The sequence below is a fragment of the Erythrolamprus reginae genome, chromosome 6 (genome assembly GCF_031021105.1).
Source record: "Erythrolamprus reginae isolate rEryReg1 chromosome 6, rEryReg1.hap1, whole genome shotgun sequence".
NCBI lineage: Eukaryota > Metazoa > Chordata > Lepidosauria > Squamata > Dipsadidae > Erythrolamprus > Erythrolamprus reginae.
The window spans coordinates 35,516,547-35,536,630 of NC_091955.1; the positions used below are offsets into that span (position 1 = coordinate 35,516,547).

General features: G+C 43.3%; 1 protein-coding gene across 1 annotated transcript in view; it reads left to right on the top strand.

Annotated features, from left to right (window-relative positions):
- The window catches only part of DOCK4 (dedicator of cytokinesis 4), an 826,344-nt gene that overhangs the window by 162,268 nt on the left and 643,992 nt on the right, over positions 1-20,084 (top strand). The window contains exons 10-11 of the mRNA XM_070755516.1: positions 10,757-10,838; positions 12,253-12,313. Of these exons, the coding sequence (XP_070611617.1) occupies positions 10,757-10,838; positions 12,253-12,313 (143 nt within the window). The remainder of the gene's footprint in view (positions 1-10,756; positions 10,839-12,252; positions 12,314-20,084) is intronic.

Below are 20,084 nucleotides of genomic sequence, written 5' to 3' on the forward strand. Positions count from 1 at the left end.
TTTTCTTTTTTCCCCTTTAAGAAGTTGGGTTTTTTATTGTGCAACAGAAGAATCAAACATGGAATTAAATATGGAACTAGAAATGCTAGCATCACAGAGAAATGAGAGCTTGCCATCTACTGGTTAGAGGAGTCATTACAAGGATAATTTCATTTCATGTGTTTAGCAGATGCTGGCCTCGTGGATTTTATCTCTCCTGGTCATGAGATTAGAATGTGTTTGTTATCTGTTTACCTTTGAGAATGGAGGAAGCTAACAACATTTGTTTGCAACAAGAACTTTTGTGAGAAGAAGTATCAGAACTGGCTGATAGAGATAAGGGCACAGAGTTGGCAAAAAATAATTGGAACAAATTAAACATGAGAAGAAGAATTTGAGGGCAATTATATAATAGATATTATTACCAGAAAGAGCCTTTGTAATTTGGAATAAAATTGCAAATGAGAAAATATGGATGACAGCAGAATTTCTGAAGAGGAAGAAGATTGAGATTATTATAAAATTATAAATTAGAAGAATTACTTTTTTTTTAAATGATGAGTGGGATTTATATGAATTAAAGGATGAGTTTTAAAGTTATTTGGAATTTAATATAGGGAAATTATACTGAGAAGAGATTGAACATAGATTGGGGGATATGAATGAAATTTGGAAGGGGAATTAATGAGTAAGGTACAAGAGTATTAATTGAACTTTATATCTAAGATATGTTATGATATATTCTTGGGGTAAATAATGAAAAAATGGAATAATAGAACAATAATAGAATAATGGAAACAGAACAATGAAAATTGAAAATGGTTATGATTATTTTGGATATTAATAGTTTTGTTATTTCTGATATTAATTGGAGAGAGGTGAGGGGGAAAGGACTGAGAAGAAATTTTATAGGTATGAAGGTTTAATTATAAAATAAGCAAAGATTAGAATTTTATATATGGATGAATTATGTTTTACTGGAATAGAGAATTAAGAAGATGGAAAATAATGATTATATTAGATGATTTTTAATTTTAAAGAAAGTTATTAATGATAGTGGGAAGTATTGATTATGGAAGTTATTGAATTACAGAATTTAAGTAAGATAGGTGGACTTTATAACTTTTTATGAATTTATAGAGAGTTATAAATTAGAGTGATATAAATAAAGAGGATATGCTGTCTCTACTGGGGTTACAGTGATTTATATTAAAATAGGGTATGAGATTATTACTTGATATTTTGACCAACAAAACGGAGCAGTTTTTACTGATGATTATAATAGGTTTTCAGATTCCACTGGATTTACAGTGACAAAATTAGTGTAGGGTATGAGGATCTTATTGGGCTCACAGTTGGTTTTTTTAGAATACGGCATGATGATTCCACTGGGTTTACAGTGATATAAATTAGAGTAGGGCAAGAAGATTCCACTGGGTTTACAGTGACAAATGGGGTCTGCTGATTTAATTGATTTCAGAGTAAAAGAAATACATTGAAGAAGAGGGAAAAAAGGGTTTTGCTTTTCCTCCCCCCTTTTTTTCTTTCTCTCTCTCTCTCTTTTTTTCTTCTTTTTAATTTCTAATTTTTTAATCTACTTACTAAAAGGAATTATTATTATTTGGGCTAATTGCGACATTTATGATAAATTATTTGGATTTTCCTACCCTGATCAAAGAAATGGAGAGATTTGGTACTGTGGCTGAATTAAATATAAACAAAGACAAAACCAAGATAATAACTAAAAATATGTCAAAAAATCAAATAGGTAAATTCGAAGAAATATCTAAACTCAAATCTACAAAAAAAATCAAGTAATTTTTTTTTTATAAACTTTATTGATTTTTCATAAAAACTAACTAACAAACAAACAAGCAAACATTTAACATGAAATTGGGGATGCAATTCCCCCTCTTATCATAGAAGTCAAGTTTCTTTACAGAAAAAAGAATACATTGTTAATACCTTAAGTTCACATATTAATTTAAATGAAAATAATAAATTTTATTCAACCTTATATTTTAAAAAAACTTCATATATAAACAACATAAAAAAGAAGGTAAGTCATTGCAATACATCTACAATTCTCACATAAATTTTGCATTTAATTTTTCTTTTTGTTTATCCATATATACACCTTATTCCAAATCACATAAAATTCTGATTCCTCTTGGTTATTTAACCGTCTTGTCATCATATCCATCTCTGCGCAATCTAATATTTTCTTAAGGACCTCTTCCTCTTTGGGAATATTTTCCCCTTTCCAATTTTGCGCATATACTATCCTGGCCGCAGTCAAAATATGAATTACTAAATGAAAAATATCTTTCTTGTATTTTTGTTTAGTTATGCCCAGTAGATAAAATTCCGGGGTTTTTTTCTATCTCTTGCTTTACTATTTATTTTATTATTCTTTCTATCATTTTCCAATACAGCTTAACTTTACTACAAATCCACCATTGATGATAATATGAACCTATTTCTTTCTTACAATTCCACCAGAGTGGGGATGTATTTGGGAACATTTTAGCAATTCTGTTTGGCAGGAGATGCCATCTGTAGAACATCTTAATTTGATTTTCTTTTAATGAAACCGATTTTGTCATTTTCCAATTTGAGATCCAAACATTTTCCCATGTCTCTATATCAATTTCTCTACCTATATTTTTACAGCAGCTTATCATATTGTCCTTTAAAGTCAAATCTATGTATTTGTATCCAATCATATATTTATATGCTTTCTCTATTAATTTAGTCTGGTTTGTAGTTAATAGATTACCTAAAAAGTTCTTACTCTTCTTAAAAATGTATATCTTACTGTCGCTTTGAAATCTAGACTGGATCTGGATATATTGCCACCAATCTATTTTAATCCCTTCTTCCTGTAATTTGTATCTTGATTTTAATTTCATTTGATCATCTAATAATTCCTTATATTTTATTATTTTCTTTTCCTGTAATGATTTGGGGTGAGTTATTGCCTCTAAAGGAGATATCCATTCTGGAATAGTTAAAAAGTGATTTTTCTTAACATCTTTCCAAACTTCCAGTAAATATTTTCTTATTGTATGTCTTTTAAAATATGTATGTACTTTATCTTTATCATACCAAATAAAGGCATGCCAGCCAAGCATAAGATCATGACCTTCTAAATTTAATGTTCTTTTATCCTCTAACGTTATCCAATCTTTAATCCATGTCAAGGCGGCTGCCTGATAATATAACTTCCAATTTGGTAATGCAAATCCTCCTCTTTCCTTAATATCTTCTAAAACAGTTATCTTTATTCTTGCTTTTTCCCTTTGCCATAAAAATTTCCTAATTATTGTCATTCAATTTTTGAAAAATTTCCCCCCTGGATTTATTGGTATAACCTGAAACAAAAATAAAATCTGAAGTAAAACATTCATCTTAATCGTAGCAATTCTCCCCAAAAAAGATAGTTTTAAATTGTTCCATATTTCTGTCTTTTTTAATTTCTTCAATTAATTTCATATAGTTATCATTTTTTAAAGATATAGTTTTTGATGTAATCCATATTCCCAAGTGTTCTGTCTGGGTCACTCCGGAAGCTATGACCAACCCAAAAAGATAAGCTAGACACACCGGTTGAATCCAAACGCAGTCTTATAATGGTAAAGAGAAAAGAAGCCAACAGAAAATGTCCTTACAGATCAGGAAAACACTGGAACTCCAAATAGATACACGAAGGCAATTGTTCATACAGAAACACAGGATCCTTAATGCCAGACGAGGCTGTTGAGCCAACAGAGACACACTTCCCACCAATCTTCAAGGCTGCTGGGCCACGAGCCAGGAACAAAACCGCTGAGAGAAAATGCAGATAACACCAACTCCCCTTTGATAACACTCCACACTGCCGGAATGGTTCTCATGCTTTATAAACCCTTCCCTGCTAATGAGGACCACACCCAACCCCCTGGTGTTCCTCATTCAACGCTGATAATATCTATGCAGTTGATTTCTCCTTTGAGCTATGCATCTCTGCCGCATACTAATGATAGCTTGTGCGTCATTATCCAGGGACTCCAGGGAATCACAGCTACTTGCTTGAGATAGCCCTTCCCCACGGCTCCCAGGCCTTTCATCACCTTCACTTTTGTGACTGCTGTCTGCACTGTCTGACTGCAAAGAACTCTCCTCTCCACTCTCAGCCTCCCCCGGGCATGGAGCCAGCAGAGACGCAGCTGGTCTTTGATCTGGCTCAGGCTGAACCACAACACCAAGCATTTAACTTTCTTAACTATTTTCATACCTGTAATACTTTCTAATTTTCTTTCTTGAACTTCTGTCCTATTATTAACTATAAATTGTGTTTTACTTCTATTTATTTTTAACCCTGCGACTTTACCATATTGTTCTATCGTTTATATCAACGTTGGAACTGCTGTGGTAGGATCCTCTATAATAAAAGTCAAATCATCTGCAAAGGCTTGAACTTTATATATTTCTTTTCCAATGGTCAAGCCCCTTATTTTTTTATCTGCTCTTACTTTTTCAACAAGACTTCCAATGATAAAATAAACAATAAAGGTGAAATTGGACAGCCTTGTCTAACTCCCTTAGATATTTCAAATTTTTCTAATTGTTCATTATTTAATATAATTCTTGTAATTTGTTTTGAATATATTGTGTCAATTAGATTTATAAATTTTGTGCCAAATCTCATTTTATTTAGTTGCATTATTATAAAAGTCCAATTTACATTATCAAAAGCTTTTTTGGCGTCGAGGAACATCAGTGATACTGGTTTTCCAAAATGTTGTTCATAATATTCTAATGTATTGATGATCATTCTAAGATTATTTTTTATTTGTCTCCCTGGCAGGAACCCATTTTGGTCTTAATGTATTTTCTCATCCAAAACCTTTTTAAGTCTCACTGCATAGATAGAAGTAAATATTTTGTAATCTACATTTGATAATGATATAGGTCTATAATTTTTTATCTTTTCTTTGTCGGTTCCAGATTTATGAATTAATGTTATAAAAGATTCTGACCAGGATTTAGGTATTTTGCCATCCATTGTACTTTCTTTAAAAATTTCCAACATATTATTCCTTATTACTTCACTGTCTATTTTATACCATTCTGCTGGTATAGCATCAGGCCCAGTTGCTTTATTATTTTTTTGCTTTTTAATAGTTATTTGTAGTTCCTCGATTGTAATTGGACTATCCAAACTTTCCTGTTGTTCTTCCGTTAATTTTGGTAAATCTAAAGATTCTAGATAATTAAAAATCTCATCCTCTTTGATGTCCTCTTTCTTGTATAATTATTTATAAAATTCTTGTACTATTTTTGCTTTCTCATCTATATTATATTTTATCGTTCCATTTTCATCTACTAACTCTTTAATTATTTTGGATTGTCTATGTTTTCTTAACTTACATGCAAGCCATCTTCCTGGCTTATTACCCTGTTTCCCCGATAGTAAGACACCCCCGATTGTAAGACGTATCGGGGGTTTCAGGGGGGTCGGCTAATATAAGCCGTACCCTGAAAGTAAGACATATGTCTTACTTTCGGGGTATTGCCGGGGGGGGGAGCCCGATGACGTCGCTTCCAAGCTCCCCGCGCGCCCCTCACCTTCGCCTTGCCGCGGCGCCACCGCCTCTTCCCCGGCTTGGCAAAGTAAAGGATGGCGCTGGTCCGAAGCGAGCCGAGCGGGCGGCGGCTTGCAGCGAAGGCGCTCGTCCCAGCAACCGAGTCCTGCCGAGGCTCGGCTGCAAGCGGCCAGCGAGGCTGACCAGCTCCGAGGCGAGCGGCCGGAGCTGCGCCCTCCTTCGCCCGCCTCCTTTCCGGCAGGCAGGTGGGGCTGCCCAACTGCGCAGAGCGGCTCCTCCCCTCCAGACACACACTTCCCTGACATGCGTCTGTGGCTCCACGCGTGCACGCCGCTTGGAGCCCTGAGGTTGAACTTGGAAAAGGGCTCACGAGGCTCCTGTCCCGCGGCTGCCCTTCTGGACTCTGGGGAGATGCCTTCGGGAACGCGACCCTTTCAATTTTTTTCCAATGTAAGACATACCCCGAAAGTAAGACGTAGTGGGGCTTTTGGGGGTAAAAAGAAAGTAAGAGACTGTCTTACTTTCGGGGAAACACGGTAGCATGTTCAAAGTAGTGTTGTTTGGCTCTTTTAATCTTTTCCGCTATTTGATTTTGCTCTATAAGTTTATTTTTGTTTGTCACTTCTCCTCCTCCTCCTTATTATACAACTACAATTTGTTATTGATTTGGACTAAGAAGGCATGTATTTTTTTTACCAGTAACCTGATTACAAAATAATGGATGGGACCAGTAAAGGGCAGCCATTTGCAGCCCTACTGAAACGCTCAGAAGGGGGGGCACGGGGCAGGTAGGGGCGTGCACATACATGCACCCATCAATTTCCTACGCATGCACAGAGTCATGGCCAAAGCCGTTCCGTTCGGGAGCTACCAGCGGGAAGAAATCCTGCAGGAAGGGAAGGATTTTTCTCACTGGCAGCTCCGTGTGCAGAAGTAAAAAAAGCCAAAAATTGACAAAAAATGGCTGCTGTTGCTCAGAGAGTAAATGAGGGGAGTAGAAGAGCCCCTCTGTTGAGCGAGCTCTTCCCTCCTCCTTCCCCCAACCCCCTGCCTGCACAGGTAAAAGACTTCCAGCTGACTTCCAGCTGACTTCCAGCTGCCCCCTTGCCCCCATTACAAAAGGTTCCCCGCCAAGTCCTCGCTGCTCGCAAGAGAGACTTTTGGCTGCCCTGCACTGATTCTGAAACAGCAACTGAAATCTCACTCGAGTGTTCTCGCATGAGCGAGATTTCAGTGGAAAATCACCTGAATTTTGCCGGTAACTGGTTGTATGCATGCATGCGCAGCTACATATTTGCTACTAGAACAGTGCCCCCCCACCCCTGGTCTACAACCTTAAAGAGCCATGTGGACCTGTTTCCCACAGAAAAGAAAACAGTGCGAGCAACAAACCCTGAGTGGACATGGCCAACTTGACATCACTCACTCCCACCCAGTCACAAGATGCCCCCAGCCATGCCTACACAGATTTTGTGGCTCGCACTGTTTTCTATGGGAAACAATTATGTCTCTCCTTGTCTCTCTCTCTCTCCTTCTCTTTCTCCCTCTCATCTCTCTTTTTCCCTCTCCTTCTCTTGTCTCTCCCTCTTTCCTTCCCTCATGTTTTGCTCTCTCTCTCTCTCATCTCTCTTTCTCCCATTTCATCTCTCTGTCTTCCTCTACCCTGCCCTCCTCCCTCATCTCTCTCCCTCCCTCTCTCATTTGTTTCCCTCTCATTTATTTCTCCCACTCCTTCTCTCCCCCTTCTCTGTCTCAATTATTTCTCTTTTTCCTCTCTTTGATTCTCTCCCTCCATTATTTTCTCATTTCTTCCTTCTTCCCTCCCTCTCTTTCCCTCCCTTTCTTCCTTCCTACTTCTCTTTCCCTCTCTCTCTCCCTCCCTCCCTCCATTCTTTCTCTTCTTCCTTCCTCTCTCCCTTCTTTCTCTCCTTCCTTCTTTTCTTCTTATTTATTTATTTATTTATCAGATTTGTATGCCACCCCTCTCCATAGACTCAGGGCGGCTAACAACAATAATAAAACAGTGTATGACAAATCTAATATTTAAAATAACTAAAACCCTTATTAAAACCAACCATATACACCATGCATAAATAGTATAGGCCTAGGGGGAAAGGAATATCTCAATTCCCCCATGCCTGATGACAGAGGTGGGTTTTGAGGAGCTTATGAAAGGCGAGAAGGGTGGGGGCAATTCTGATCTCTGGGGGGAGCTAGTTCCAGAGGGTCGGGGCCACCACAGAGAAGGCTCTTCCCCTGGGTCCTGCCAAACAACATTGTTTAGTCGACGGGACCCGGAGAAGGCCAACTCTGTGGGATCTAACCGGTCGCTGGGATTCGTGCGTCCCAGAGATATTCTGGTCCGATGCCATGAAGGGCTTTGAATTGTGACGGGAAGCTGATCAACAACCAATGCAGACTGCGGAGTGTTGGTGTAACATGGGCATATTTAGGGAAGCCCATGATTGCTCTCGCAGCTGTATTCTGCATGATCTGTAGTTTCCGAACACTTTTCAAAGGTAGCCCCATGTAGAGAGCATTACAGTAGTCGAGTCTCGTGGTAATGAGGGCAGGAGTGACTGTGAGCAGTGACTCCCGGTCCAAATAGGGCCGCAACTGGTGCACCAGGTGAACCTGGGCAAACACCCCCCTCGCCACAGCTGAAAGATGTTTCTCTAATGTGAGCTGTGGATCGAGGAGGACGACCAAGTTTCGGACCCTTTCTGAGGAGGTCAATGATTGCCCCCCCAAGTTAATGTATGGACAGATGGAATTGTCCCTGGGAGGCAAAATCGACAGCCACTCTGTCTTATCAGGGTTGAGTTTGAGTCTGTTGACACCCATCCAGACCCCGGCACATCACATCCACTGCTTTGTTGACTGTACATGGGGTGGAGATGTATAACTGGGTATCATCCGTGTATGGATGATACCTCATCCCATGCCCTTGGATGATCTCACCCAGTGGTTTCACGTAGATGTTAAATAGCAGAGGGGAGAGGCCCGACCTCTGAGGCACCACACAAGGGAGAAACTTAGAGTTTGACCTCTGACCCCCCCACTAACACCGATTAGGAATGACCGGAGAGGTAGGAGGAGAACCACTAAAGAACAGTGCCTCCCACTTCCAACCCCTTCAGCCGGCGCAGAAGGATACCATGGTTGATGATATCAAAAACCGCTGAGTGGTCGAGAAGCACCAGGACAGAGGATAAACCCCTGTCCCGGGGCCGCCAGAGATCATCCATCAACGTGACCAAAGCAGTTTTCGTGCTGTAGCCGGGCCTGAATCCTGACTGTTGAGGGCCTAGATAATCGGCTTCTTCTAAGGACCGCTGGAGCTGGAGCGCCATCACCTTCTCAACAACCTTCCCCATAAAGGGAAGGTTGGAGACTGGCCGATAGTTGTTAAGAATGACTGGGTCCAGGGAAGGCTTCTTGAGGAGGGGGCACTCAAGTGCTTCCTTGTAGGGATCCGGAAAGCACCCCCTCCCCAAAGAAGTGTTGACAATCTCCTGGACCCAGCTCCATGTCACCTCCCTGCTGGCCGAGACCAGCCAGGAGGGACACGAATCCAGTAAGCAGGTAACGGAACTCACAGCTCCAATGGCCTTGTCCACTTCATCAGGTGTCACCAGATCAAACTCCACCCAGACAGATGGACAAGTACGGGCCCCAGTCACCTCGACTGACTCGTCAGTCGACTCTGTTATCCAATTACAATCTGTTATCCAATTAGCGAAAAACGTGTTAAAATCATCGGCACTACTCTGGAAGGGGTCCCCAACTCCCCCCTGGTTAAGAAGGGAGCAGGTCAACCTAAACAGAGCGGCCGGGCGGGATTCCGCTGATGCAATCAAGGCGGCATGATACGCACATCTTGTCACCTTGAGCACCACTTTGTAAGTCTTAATATGAGCTCTTATAAGTGTTCGATCTGATTCAGACTTACTCTTCCTCCATAGCTTCTCTAGACGTCTCTTCTGGCATTTCAACTCCCGGAGCTCCTCGTTGAACCATGGAGCTCTCTGAGGTCTAGTGCCGAGGAGAGATCGCAACGGCACAATTCGGTCAAGAGCCTCTGCTGCAGCCTTGTTCCAGGCCTCAGCAAGAGACTCTGCCGAACTGTGGATGAGTGCATCTGGAATAACCCCAAGCGCCCTCTGAAAGCCCTCTGGGTCCATCAGGCATCTGGGGCGGATCCACCTAGTCGGTTGCGCCTCCCTGCAGGGAAGGATTGGAGCTAGGAAGTCAAGTCGCAATAGAAAATGGTCTGACCATGACAAAGGCATGGTCAGACCCTTCTAAGCCCCTTAGTCTCAGACCATTACTCTTTATTCTTATACCATTATTCTTCCCTTCCTCCCTCCATTCCTCCCTCCTTCCCTCCCTCCTTTCTCTCCCTTCTTTCCTTTCCCCTTCCCTCCCTTCTCTTTCTCCCCCTCCCTCCCTTTGTTAAATAAATAAATATTGCTTTTTGAGTTGTACTAGTTGTGTTGCTAAAGCAACAGGAACCAGATAGTACCAACTCTGTCAGATCTCAAATGATGGCCAGAAATCATAGAGAGAGGTGAACCTCTTTGTCCCTGACTTCCACTTGAAGGCTATGATACCTTCTTGGTCAGAGATCATGGCTGGGATGCCGACTCCTCCTCCCGCTGCTGACACTGCACAGCAAGGTGAATAGAGGCCACATTGTATAGAATCCTGCTTGCCTGTGCTGCACAGGAGAGCCTGCCCACCCTGTATCTGACAGCAGTGGCTGCTCCTCTCCATACCTCTCCTGCCTGAACTGACCCAAAGGGGACCTTTGACATGGAATCAGAAAAAGCAGCCTGTTTCAGGCAGTGGGGAGAAAACACTAGGAGTGCTTCAGCCACACGGTTCTATGGAGATGTTTGTGACTGGGTTGGCAGGGAGCTGCAGGAGACGGGTCAAAGAGCCACATGTGGCTCTGGAGTCAAGGGTTGCCGACACCCGACCTTGTAGCAAAAGTATCCAAGTTACTCTGGTCATTTTTTTAAAAAAATGGCTTGTTTTGCAACCTCGTTCTAGAATTTTGGAAAAGATTGCTTTGGAAACAGTGATAAAATATTATTTATCCAAATACTGAATAGGGGTGGGTTGTTTTTTTCACATTGCTGTGACAGATAATTTTATCTGTTCCAATTATAATATTTATCTTACAGTGAGAGATTTTTTTTAAAATTAAATCGGAATGGTTTGCCAAAATGTCCAGAGAAGCCAGAAAGATATTGCTCTCTTTTTGTGGTGAGTTGCTTTATATATATTTGTCCTTATTTCCTGTGTTTTAATTAGTTTTTTATTCCTTATTCAGTAATCCTATACATGACTAGAGTGTATGCAATAGTGATGCTTCAGACTGATATCTAAGAAGTTTATAAAAACAAAGCAATATAATGATGATGATAATGATGATAATAACAACAAACAACAACAACAATAATAATAATAAACAACTTAATTGTTCATTTGGTCCAGTATCTAACAAGTAGAGCAATTTTATATTTAAATATATGATAGGCACAAGGATAGCTTTGATATTTGCTTCTGAAATGTATTTTAGTTCAGAATTAAAGTATTGTTTTCCAATATGAAACATGGTGTTCAACATTTCAGTTGGACTTTGTGAAAACATTTCTAATTAGGTTTTAAGAATAATCTGAATGGGATTTGTTTTCATGGATAGAATCATATTTATGGTTTAATATCACTCACATTGTGATTATTCACATCTGATCAACTAGGACGCCATCTACTTTCAAAAAGCTGCGTGACACCATGGCAGCACCATAGTAAAACTACAACTAATTAGCCTTTGATACTCAGCATTGCAACCATAACTGCACAATGAGACCTATTTCTGCAAGAAGTAATTTCTCCTAGAAATAGTCATTCCAAATTCTCTAACTGGAAATCTTGACTTTATGCAGATTTGAAGGTTGAAGACCTCCAAAAAGATGGTTATATCACTAACATTTTTACTAATATTTCTCAGAACCATTAAAATGTACAAATATTGTGTCCATCTCGATCACCGGAACATAGAAACTTTAATAAAACCACTTAGCTTTCGTTAGCGTGCTGCTAACTTCGTCAGAGTATTAAAATGCCATGGGAGACAATCACCTTTATAAAGCATTATTCAGTCTGCTCATTGCCTGCGTCATAGGGCCACACCCTTCCCTCCCCTCTGCGGCAAGCCTAATTGTGGGCTTGCTCATGCTTGCTAAAGGGGGATCTACCGCTTTTACTCGTGTCTGTTGCCTCTTTCCCTCCCCAAGGGAGGAGGTGGAGTTACGAGGCAATATTTCGGAGGTGTTTGGTATTACTTTCCCCCCCCCATTATCGTTGTTACTTTCTATAGTGGTACATGTCTGCTCTTGCAATTTTTTTGCCCATTTTTTTGGCATTTTAATACTCTGACGAAGTTAGCAGCACGCTAACGAAAGCTAAGTGGTGAGCTATGTTCTGGTGATCGAGATGGCTGCTGCCTCATCATTCACATATATATATATATATACACACACACACACACCCCATATTTTTTCTTGACTGCTGTACAGTATGCTAGGCAGAAGTAACTCACAATTTTTAAATTGTTTATATCAATAATCCGTAAAAAAAATCTATGGTAATTTTTGATTGTTCTGATTCTTTACAGGATTTGGGAAGCAGTGAACTTAGGAAAAACATCTACATTACTGTGCACATTATACGCCTTGGTATGCATACACTAATTTCTCCTGATAAAGAAGGAACATTTTTAATTGTACAGCAATTGTTGTTAAGGAGCCACATACATAAATATTAAATGTATTACATGTGAGTCTCATATACTTTTTAGGGCAGATATAAACAAACTGTTTTCTATCCTATCAAACTATAGAGCAGAGTCACATGAATTGACAGATTATTGCTATTGCTGTTATATTATTATTACTACCTTTTTAAAATTTGAAATGTTCATATGTGCAGAAAAACAATTAAAATTTCAGTTAAACTAGTTACTCTGGAAGATACTGTATATGTATATGCATATGTATATGTACATATATGTGTATGCCTCTGTGTGTGTGTGTGTGCAGTATCAAGTGTAATCCTATCTAATTAACTAATTTATCTATATCCTTTAGTTTTATATTATATATATATATATATATATATATATATATATATATATATATATATATATATATATATATATATGTAGATTGTTCTGAGTTCGGGTTTTGCCCTGTGTAATATTTTGCATGTTTATGCGACGTTTCGGTGAAATATCATTCACCATCATCAGGCTGAAGTTTCCAAGCTTGTCGCATAAACATGCAAAATATTACACAGGGCAAAACCCGAACTCAGAACAATCTACATACATATACCCGTGAAAATTTACGAAAACAAATATATATATATATATATATATATATATATATATATATAAACTTATTCTTATTAGTGTTTAAATTATATTAATTTAATCCATTTTTATTAAATTATTGGGGGGTCTTTTAATTGATGGATAATTGGGGTGGGTGTAATGATATGTTTGGAATGAATGATTGGTATGGGAGGGATGGGTGGGGTGGGGTGGGGTGGGTGGGATTATGGTATGGATGAGGTGGATGTAGATGGGAATGGTATGAATGATATATTTGGCCCACCTGACAATGGAGAGGCAGGAGGAAAGGGGGCACCTATCTCTGGGGTGGCTGAGGGTCAGAATATTCAGGTCTTGCTGGGGAGAGGCAGATATGGCAGGAGCCATGGAGCTAGCCATTCCACGGGAAGGAGGGATCGCTGCTTAATAGCGATCCCTGGTGCCAGCTCCATGAGCTCAACCCAGGGTACTGGTGATGAGTGTAATTCTATCCCCGGGCTCAGGCTGCTGAGAGTTCCTCTCTCTGAAATTTGCCCAGCCAGGTTTCAGCTAGGGCATCAGCCTCGACCCCAGGGAAGTGGGGGAGGAGTGGCTATAATAGCCAGGGAGAGCCTTTGCCTGCATAGACTCGTTCCTCCAGAGATTGCGGGTTGTGAGTCCCTCCTGGTGAAGTTGGACTTAGGGGTTCAGGTGGGCTTGTTACTCAAGTACCTGCCTCCCAGCTGCGTGTCAACAGCCCTGCCTGTGCTGCTCGAGGAGGTAGCGGGGCTGGCGGTGGGGTTCCCCAGACTTCGGAGAGGGGCGGCATACAAATCTAATAAATTATTATTATTATTATTATTATTATTGTCTTGGGGGACCTTAACCTACCATCACTCGGCGAAACCTCTGGGCTAGCGCAGGAGTTCATGGTCACCATGACAGCCATGGACCTGACCCAAGTATGAGAATGATGAACATGTGATGCAGCTGGATGGGCAGTATACCCTGGACATGGACACCCCCCCTCCCTTTTCTGGGGTGGGGAGGGATATTGAATGATCCTTGACTCTGAATAACCTTTGATTCTGCCCTCTGAGAACTTGGCACTTTGAGAACTTGGCACTTTTATTACTTGCTGCTGACCGGATTTATTTTAATGAACTGAATTACTGCATTATTACCTATATTTTGTATACTCTATATTTTCTATTTTTATTCAGTTTTATTGGTGTTTTAATAATTAGTACTCTTAATTATTAACTAATTTATATTTTAACTAAATTATTGGGTTTTTTTTAAAAAATGATGGATAGTTGGGGTGAGTGTAGTATGTATGGAGTGAATGATTGGTATGGGTGGGATGGGTGGGGTTACAATGTGGGTGAGATGAATGGGAATGATGTAAATAATATATTGGCCTACCTTTCGCTGGAGAGGCAGGAGGGGGGAGGGCACCTATCTCTGGGGTGGCAGAGGGTCAGGATATTCTGGTGTTGCTGGGGAGAGGCAGATATGGTGGGAACCAAAGAGATAGCCATTCCAGGGGAAGGAGGGATCGCTGTTTAATAACGATCCCTTGTTCTGCCTCCGTGAGTTCAACCCAGAATACTGGTGACAAGTGTAATTCTGGCCCTGGGCTCAAGCTGCTGCTACTCAATGCCAGGTCGGTGGTAAATAAAGCTCTCCTCATCCGGGACTTGATCCTGGATGAGGAGGCCGACCTGGCATGTGTAACTGAAACCTGGCTGGGCCCGGAGGGAGGAGTTCCCCTCTCTGAAGTTTTCCCAGCCGGGTTTCAGCTAGGGCATCAGCCTCGACCCCAGGGAAGGGGAGGAGGAGTGGCTATTATAGCCAGGGAGAGCCTGTGCCTACGTAGACTCGTTGCCCCAGAGATTGCGGGTTGCGAGTCCCTCCTGGTGACGTTGGACTTAGGGGTTCAGGTGGACTTGTTCCTCACGTACCTGCCTCCCAGCTGTGTCTCACAAGCCCTGCCTGTGCTACTCGAGGAGGTAGCCGGGTTGGCGGTGGGGTTCCCCAGACTTATTGTCTCGGGGGACTTTAACCTGCCGTTGCTCGGTGAAGCCTCTGGACTGGCACAAGAGTTCATGGCCACCATGACAGCCATGGACCTGACCCAAGTAGTACAGGGTCCAACTCACGAGGGGGGGCACGCACCCGTCATGGTATTTCTCTCTGAGCACCTGAGTACTGGTCTGAGATTAAGGGGCTTAGAAATGTTGCCTTTGTCATGGTCGGAACATTTTCTGCTGCGGCTTGACTTGCTGGCCCCAATCCTTCACTGCAGGGAGGCGGAACCAGTTAGGTTGTTCCGTCCCAGATGCCTGATGGATCCAGAAGGCTTTCAGAAGGCGCTTGGGGTTATTCCAGATACACTCGTCCACAGTTCAGCAGAGTCTCTTGGTTTCGGCCAGTAGGCAGGTGACACGGAGCTGGGTCCAGGAGATCGTCAACGCTTCTTTGGGGAGGGGGTCCTTTCCAGATCCCTACAAGGAGGCACTTGTGCGCCCCCTTCTCAAGAACCCTTCCCTGGACCCAGCCATTCTCAACAACTATCGCCCAGTCTCCAACCTTCCCTTTATGGGGAAGGTTGTTGAGAAGGTGGTGGTGCTCCAGCAGTCCTTGGAAGAAGCTGATTATCTAGGCCCTCAGCAGTCAGGATCAGGCCCAGCTACAGTACGGAAACTGCTTTGGTCGCGCTGATGGATGATCTCTGGCGGGCCCGGGACAGGGGTTTATCCTCTGTCCTGGTGCTTCTCGACCTCTCAGCGGCTTTCGATACCATCGACCATGGTATCCTTCTGCACCGGCTGGAGGAGTTGGGAGTGGGAGGCACTGTTCTCCAGGGGTTCCCCTCCCACCTCTCCAGTCAGTCGCAGTTGCTGTAAGTGGGGGGTCAGAGGTCGACCTCTAGGCTTCTCCCTTGTGGGTGCCTCAGGGGTCGGTCCCTGCTATTTATTATCTACATGAAACCACTGGGCGAGATCATCCAAGGGCATGGGGTGAAGTATCATCAGTATGCGGATGATACCCATTTGTACATCTCCACCCCATGTCCAGTCAACGAAGCAGTAGATGTGATGTGCCGATGCCTGGAGGCTGTTGGGGTCTGGATGGGTGTCAACAGACTCAAACTCAACCCTGATAAGACGGAGTGGTTGTGGGTTTTGCCTCCCAGGGACAATTCCATCTGTCCCTCCATCACCCTATGGGGGGAATCATTGACCTCCTCAGAGAGGGTCCGCAACTTGGGCATCCTCCTCGATCTACAGCTCACATTAGAGAAACATCTTTCAGCTGTGGTGAGGGGGGTGTTTGCCCAGGTTCACCTGGTGCACCAGTTGCGGCCCTATTTGGACCGGGAGTCACTGCTTACAGTCACTCATGCCCTCATCACCTCGAGGCTCGACTACTGTAATGCTCTCTACATGGGGCTACCTTTGAAAAGTGTTCGGAAACTTCAGATCGTGCAGAATGCAGCTGCGAGAGCAATCATGGGCTTTCCCAAATATGCCCATGTTACACCAACACTCCGCAGTCTGCATTGGTTGGCGATCAGTTTCCGGTCACAATTCAAAGTGTTGGTTATGACCTATAAAGCCCTTCATGGCACCCGACCAGATTATCTCAGGGACTGCCTTCTGCTGCACGAATCCCAGCGACCAGTTAGGTCCCACAGAGTGGACCTTCCCCGGGTCGCATCAACTAAACAATGTCGTTTGGCGGGACCTGGGAGAGAGCCTTCTCTGTGGCAGCCCCGGCCCTCTGTAACCAACTCCCCCCACAGATTAGAATTGCCCTAACCCTCTTTGCCTTTTGTAAGCTTCTTAAAACCCACCTCTGCCATCAGGCATGGGGGAGCTGAGATATTCTTTCCCCCTAGTCCTTTACAATTTTATGCATGGTATGTTTGTATGTATGTTTGGTTTTATAATAAGGGTTTTTCAGTTGTTTTAGTATTGCATTGTTACATGCTGTTTTTATTATTGTTGTTAGCCGCTCTGAGTCTGCGGAGATGGGCGGCATACAAATCCAATAAATAAATAAATACATAAGTAGTAGACTCACGAGGGGTGACACGCACCCGACATGGTATTCCTCTCTGAGGAATTGAGCAATGGTCTGAGACTAAGGGACTTAGAAGTGTTGCCTTTGTCATGATCAGACCATTTTCTATTGTGGCCTGACTTCCTGCCTCCAATCCTTCCCCGCAGGGAGGCGGAACCGACTAGCTGGTTCCGCCCCAGACACCTGATGGACCTAGAGGGCTTTCAGAGGGCGCTTGGGGTTATTCCAGATGCACATGTCCACAGTTCGGCAGAGTCTCTTGCTGAGGCCTGGAACAAGGCTGCAGCGGAGGCTCCTGACTGGATTGCGCCATTGCGACCTCTCCATGGCACTAGAGCCCGTAGAGTTCCATGGTTCAACGAGGAGCTCCGGGAGTTGAAAAGCCAGAAGAGACGTCAATAGAAGCGATGGAGGAAGAGTAAGTCCGAATCTGATCGAACACTTGTAAGATCTTATATTAAGACTTACAAAGTGGTGCTCAATGCGGCAAGATGCATGTATCATGCCACCTTGATTGCATCAGTGGAATCCCGCCCGGCCACTCTGTTTAGGGTGACCCGCTCCCTCCTTAACCAGGGGGGAGTTGGGGAGCCCTTCCAGAGTAGTGCCGAGGATTTTAACACGTTTTTCGCTGATAAAATCGCTCGGATCCGGGCAGACCTCGACTCCAATTGGATAACAGAGTCGACTGACAACGAGTCAGTCGAGGTGACTGGGGCCCGTACTTGTCCATCTGTCTGGGTGGAGTTTCATCTGGTGGCACCTGATGAAGTGGACAAGGCCTTTGGAACTGTGAGTTCCGCTACCTGCTTACTGGATTCGTGTCCCTCCTGGCTGGTCTCGGCCAGCAGGGAGGTGACACGATGCTGGGTCCAGGCGATTGTCAATGCTTCTTGGGGAGGCGGTCCTTTCCGTATCCCTACAAGGAAGCACTTGTGCGCCCCCTCCTCAAGAAGCCTTTCCTGGACCCAGCCATTCTTAACAACTATCATCCAGTCTCCAACCTTCCCTTTATGGAGAAGGTTGTTGAGAAGGTGTTGGCGCTCCAGCTCCAGCGGTCCATGGAAGAAGCCAATTATCTAGGCCCTCAGCAGTCAGGATTTAGGCCCGGCTACAGCACGAAAACTGCTTTGGTCGCGTTGATGGATGATCTCTGGTGGACCCGGGACAGGGGTTTATCCTCTGTCCTGGTGCTTCTCGACCTCTCAGCGGCTGTCGATACCATTGACCATGGTATCCATCTGCGCCGGCTGGAGGGGTTGGGAGTGGGAGGCACTGTTCTCCAGTAGTTCCCCTCCCACCTCTCCGGTCGGTCGCAGTCGGTGTTAGTGGGGGGGGTTTTCAAAGGTCGACCTCTAGGCTTCACCCTTATGGGTGCCTCATGGATCGGTCCTCTCCCCCTGCTATTTAATATCTACATGAAACCTCTGGGCGAGATCATGCAAGGGCAAGGGGTGAGGTATCATCAGTACGCAGATGATACCCAGTTGTACATCTCCACCCCATGCCCAGTCAACGAATGTGATGTGCCGGTGCCTGGAGGCTGTTGGGGTCTGGATGGGTGTCAACAGACTCAAACTCAACCCTGATAAGACGGAGTGGCTGTGGGTTTTGCCTCCCAGGGACAATTCCATCTGTCCGTGCATCACCCTATGGGGGGAATCATTGACCTCCTCAGAGAGGGTCCGCAACTTTGGCGTTGTCCTCGATCCACAGCTCACATTAGAGAAACATCTTTCAGCTGTGGCGATGGGGGCGTTTGCCCAGGTTCGCCTGGTGCACCAGTTGCGGCCCTATTTGGACCGGGAGTCACTGCTCACAGTCACTCATGCCCTCATCACCTCGAAGCTCGACTACTGTAATGCTCTCTACATGGGGCTACCTTTGAAAAGTGCTCGGAAACTTCAGATCGTGCAGAATGCAGCTGCGAGAGCAATCATGGGCTTCCCTAAGTATGCCCATATTACACCAACACTCCGCAGTCTGCATTGGTTGCCGATCAGTTTCCGGTCACAAGTGTTGGTTATGACCTATAAAGCCCTTCATGGTATTGGACCAGAATATCTCCGAGACTGCCTTCTGCCGCACAAATCCCAGCGACCAGTTAGGTCCCACAGAGTTGGCCTTCTCCGGGTCCCATCGAGTAAACAATGTTGTTTGGCGGGACCCAGGGGAAGAGCCTTCTGTGTGGTAGCCGCGACCCTCTGTGGCAGCCGCGACCCTCTGTGGCAGCCCCGACCCTCTGGAACCAGCTCCCCCCAGAGATCAGAATTGCCCCCCCCTCCTCGCCTTTCGTAAGCTCCTTAAAACCCATCTCTGTCGTCAGGCGTGGGGGAATTGAGATATTCCTTTTCCCCAGGCCTATACAATTTATGCATGCTATGTTTGTGTGTATGTTTGGCTTTTAATAAGGGTTTTTAGTTATTTTAAATATTAGATTTGTCATATACTGTTTTATTATTGTTGTTAGCCGCCCTGAGTCTACAGAGAGGGACGGCATACAAATCAAATCAAATCAATCAATCAATCAATGGAATCGTTAGTATTCTGTTGAGTTCATTTCCTATTTGAGTTGCATCTGTTCAATTGCCTAAGGTTTTTTTTTGAATCTGTATCTGTTCAGTTGCCTATGATGTCTTGCAAAGCCAATACTGTATCCTAGGTTTGCTGTTCTTTTTTTAATTTTACTACAACCATTCCAATGCAATTTTAATGGAAAAGTGCAGGTTATTTTTAGGTAAAGATGTGACAACAATGATCAAGCATGTGATTTGTTGATAAGAATGTGCCTTTTGTTGTTCCATAATTTAAATATGTATATCATGTGTATTTTATTCAGACATTGAGTGGATATGCACACCTCTTCCTGATAAAAGATTGAGTGGAATATATACAGGGGAAGTTTAGGAAATTTAATGTTGGTTCCTCTGATACATTAGCAATAGCATTTAGACTTATAAATCATTTTACAGTGCTTTACAGTCCACTCTAAGTGGTTTATAGAGTCAGTATACCCCCAACAATTTCGGTCTTCATTTACCCACCTT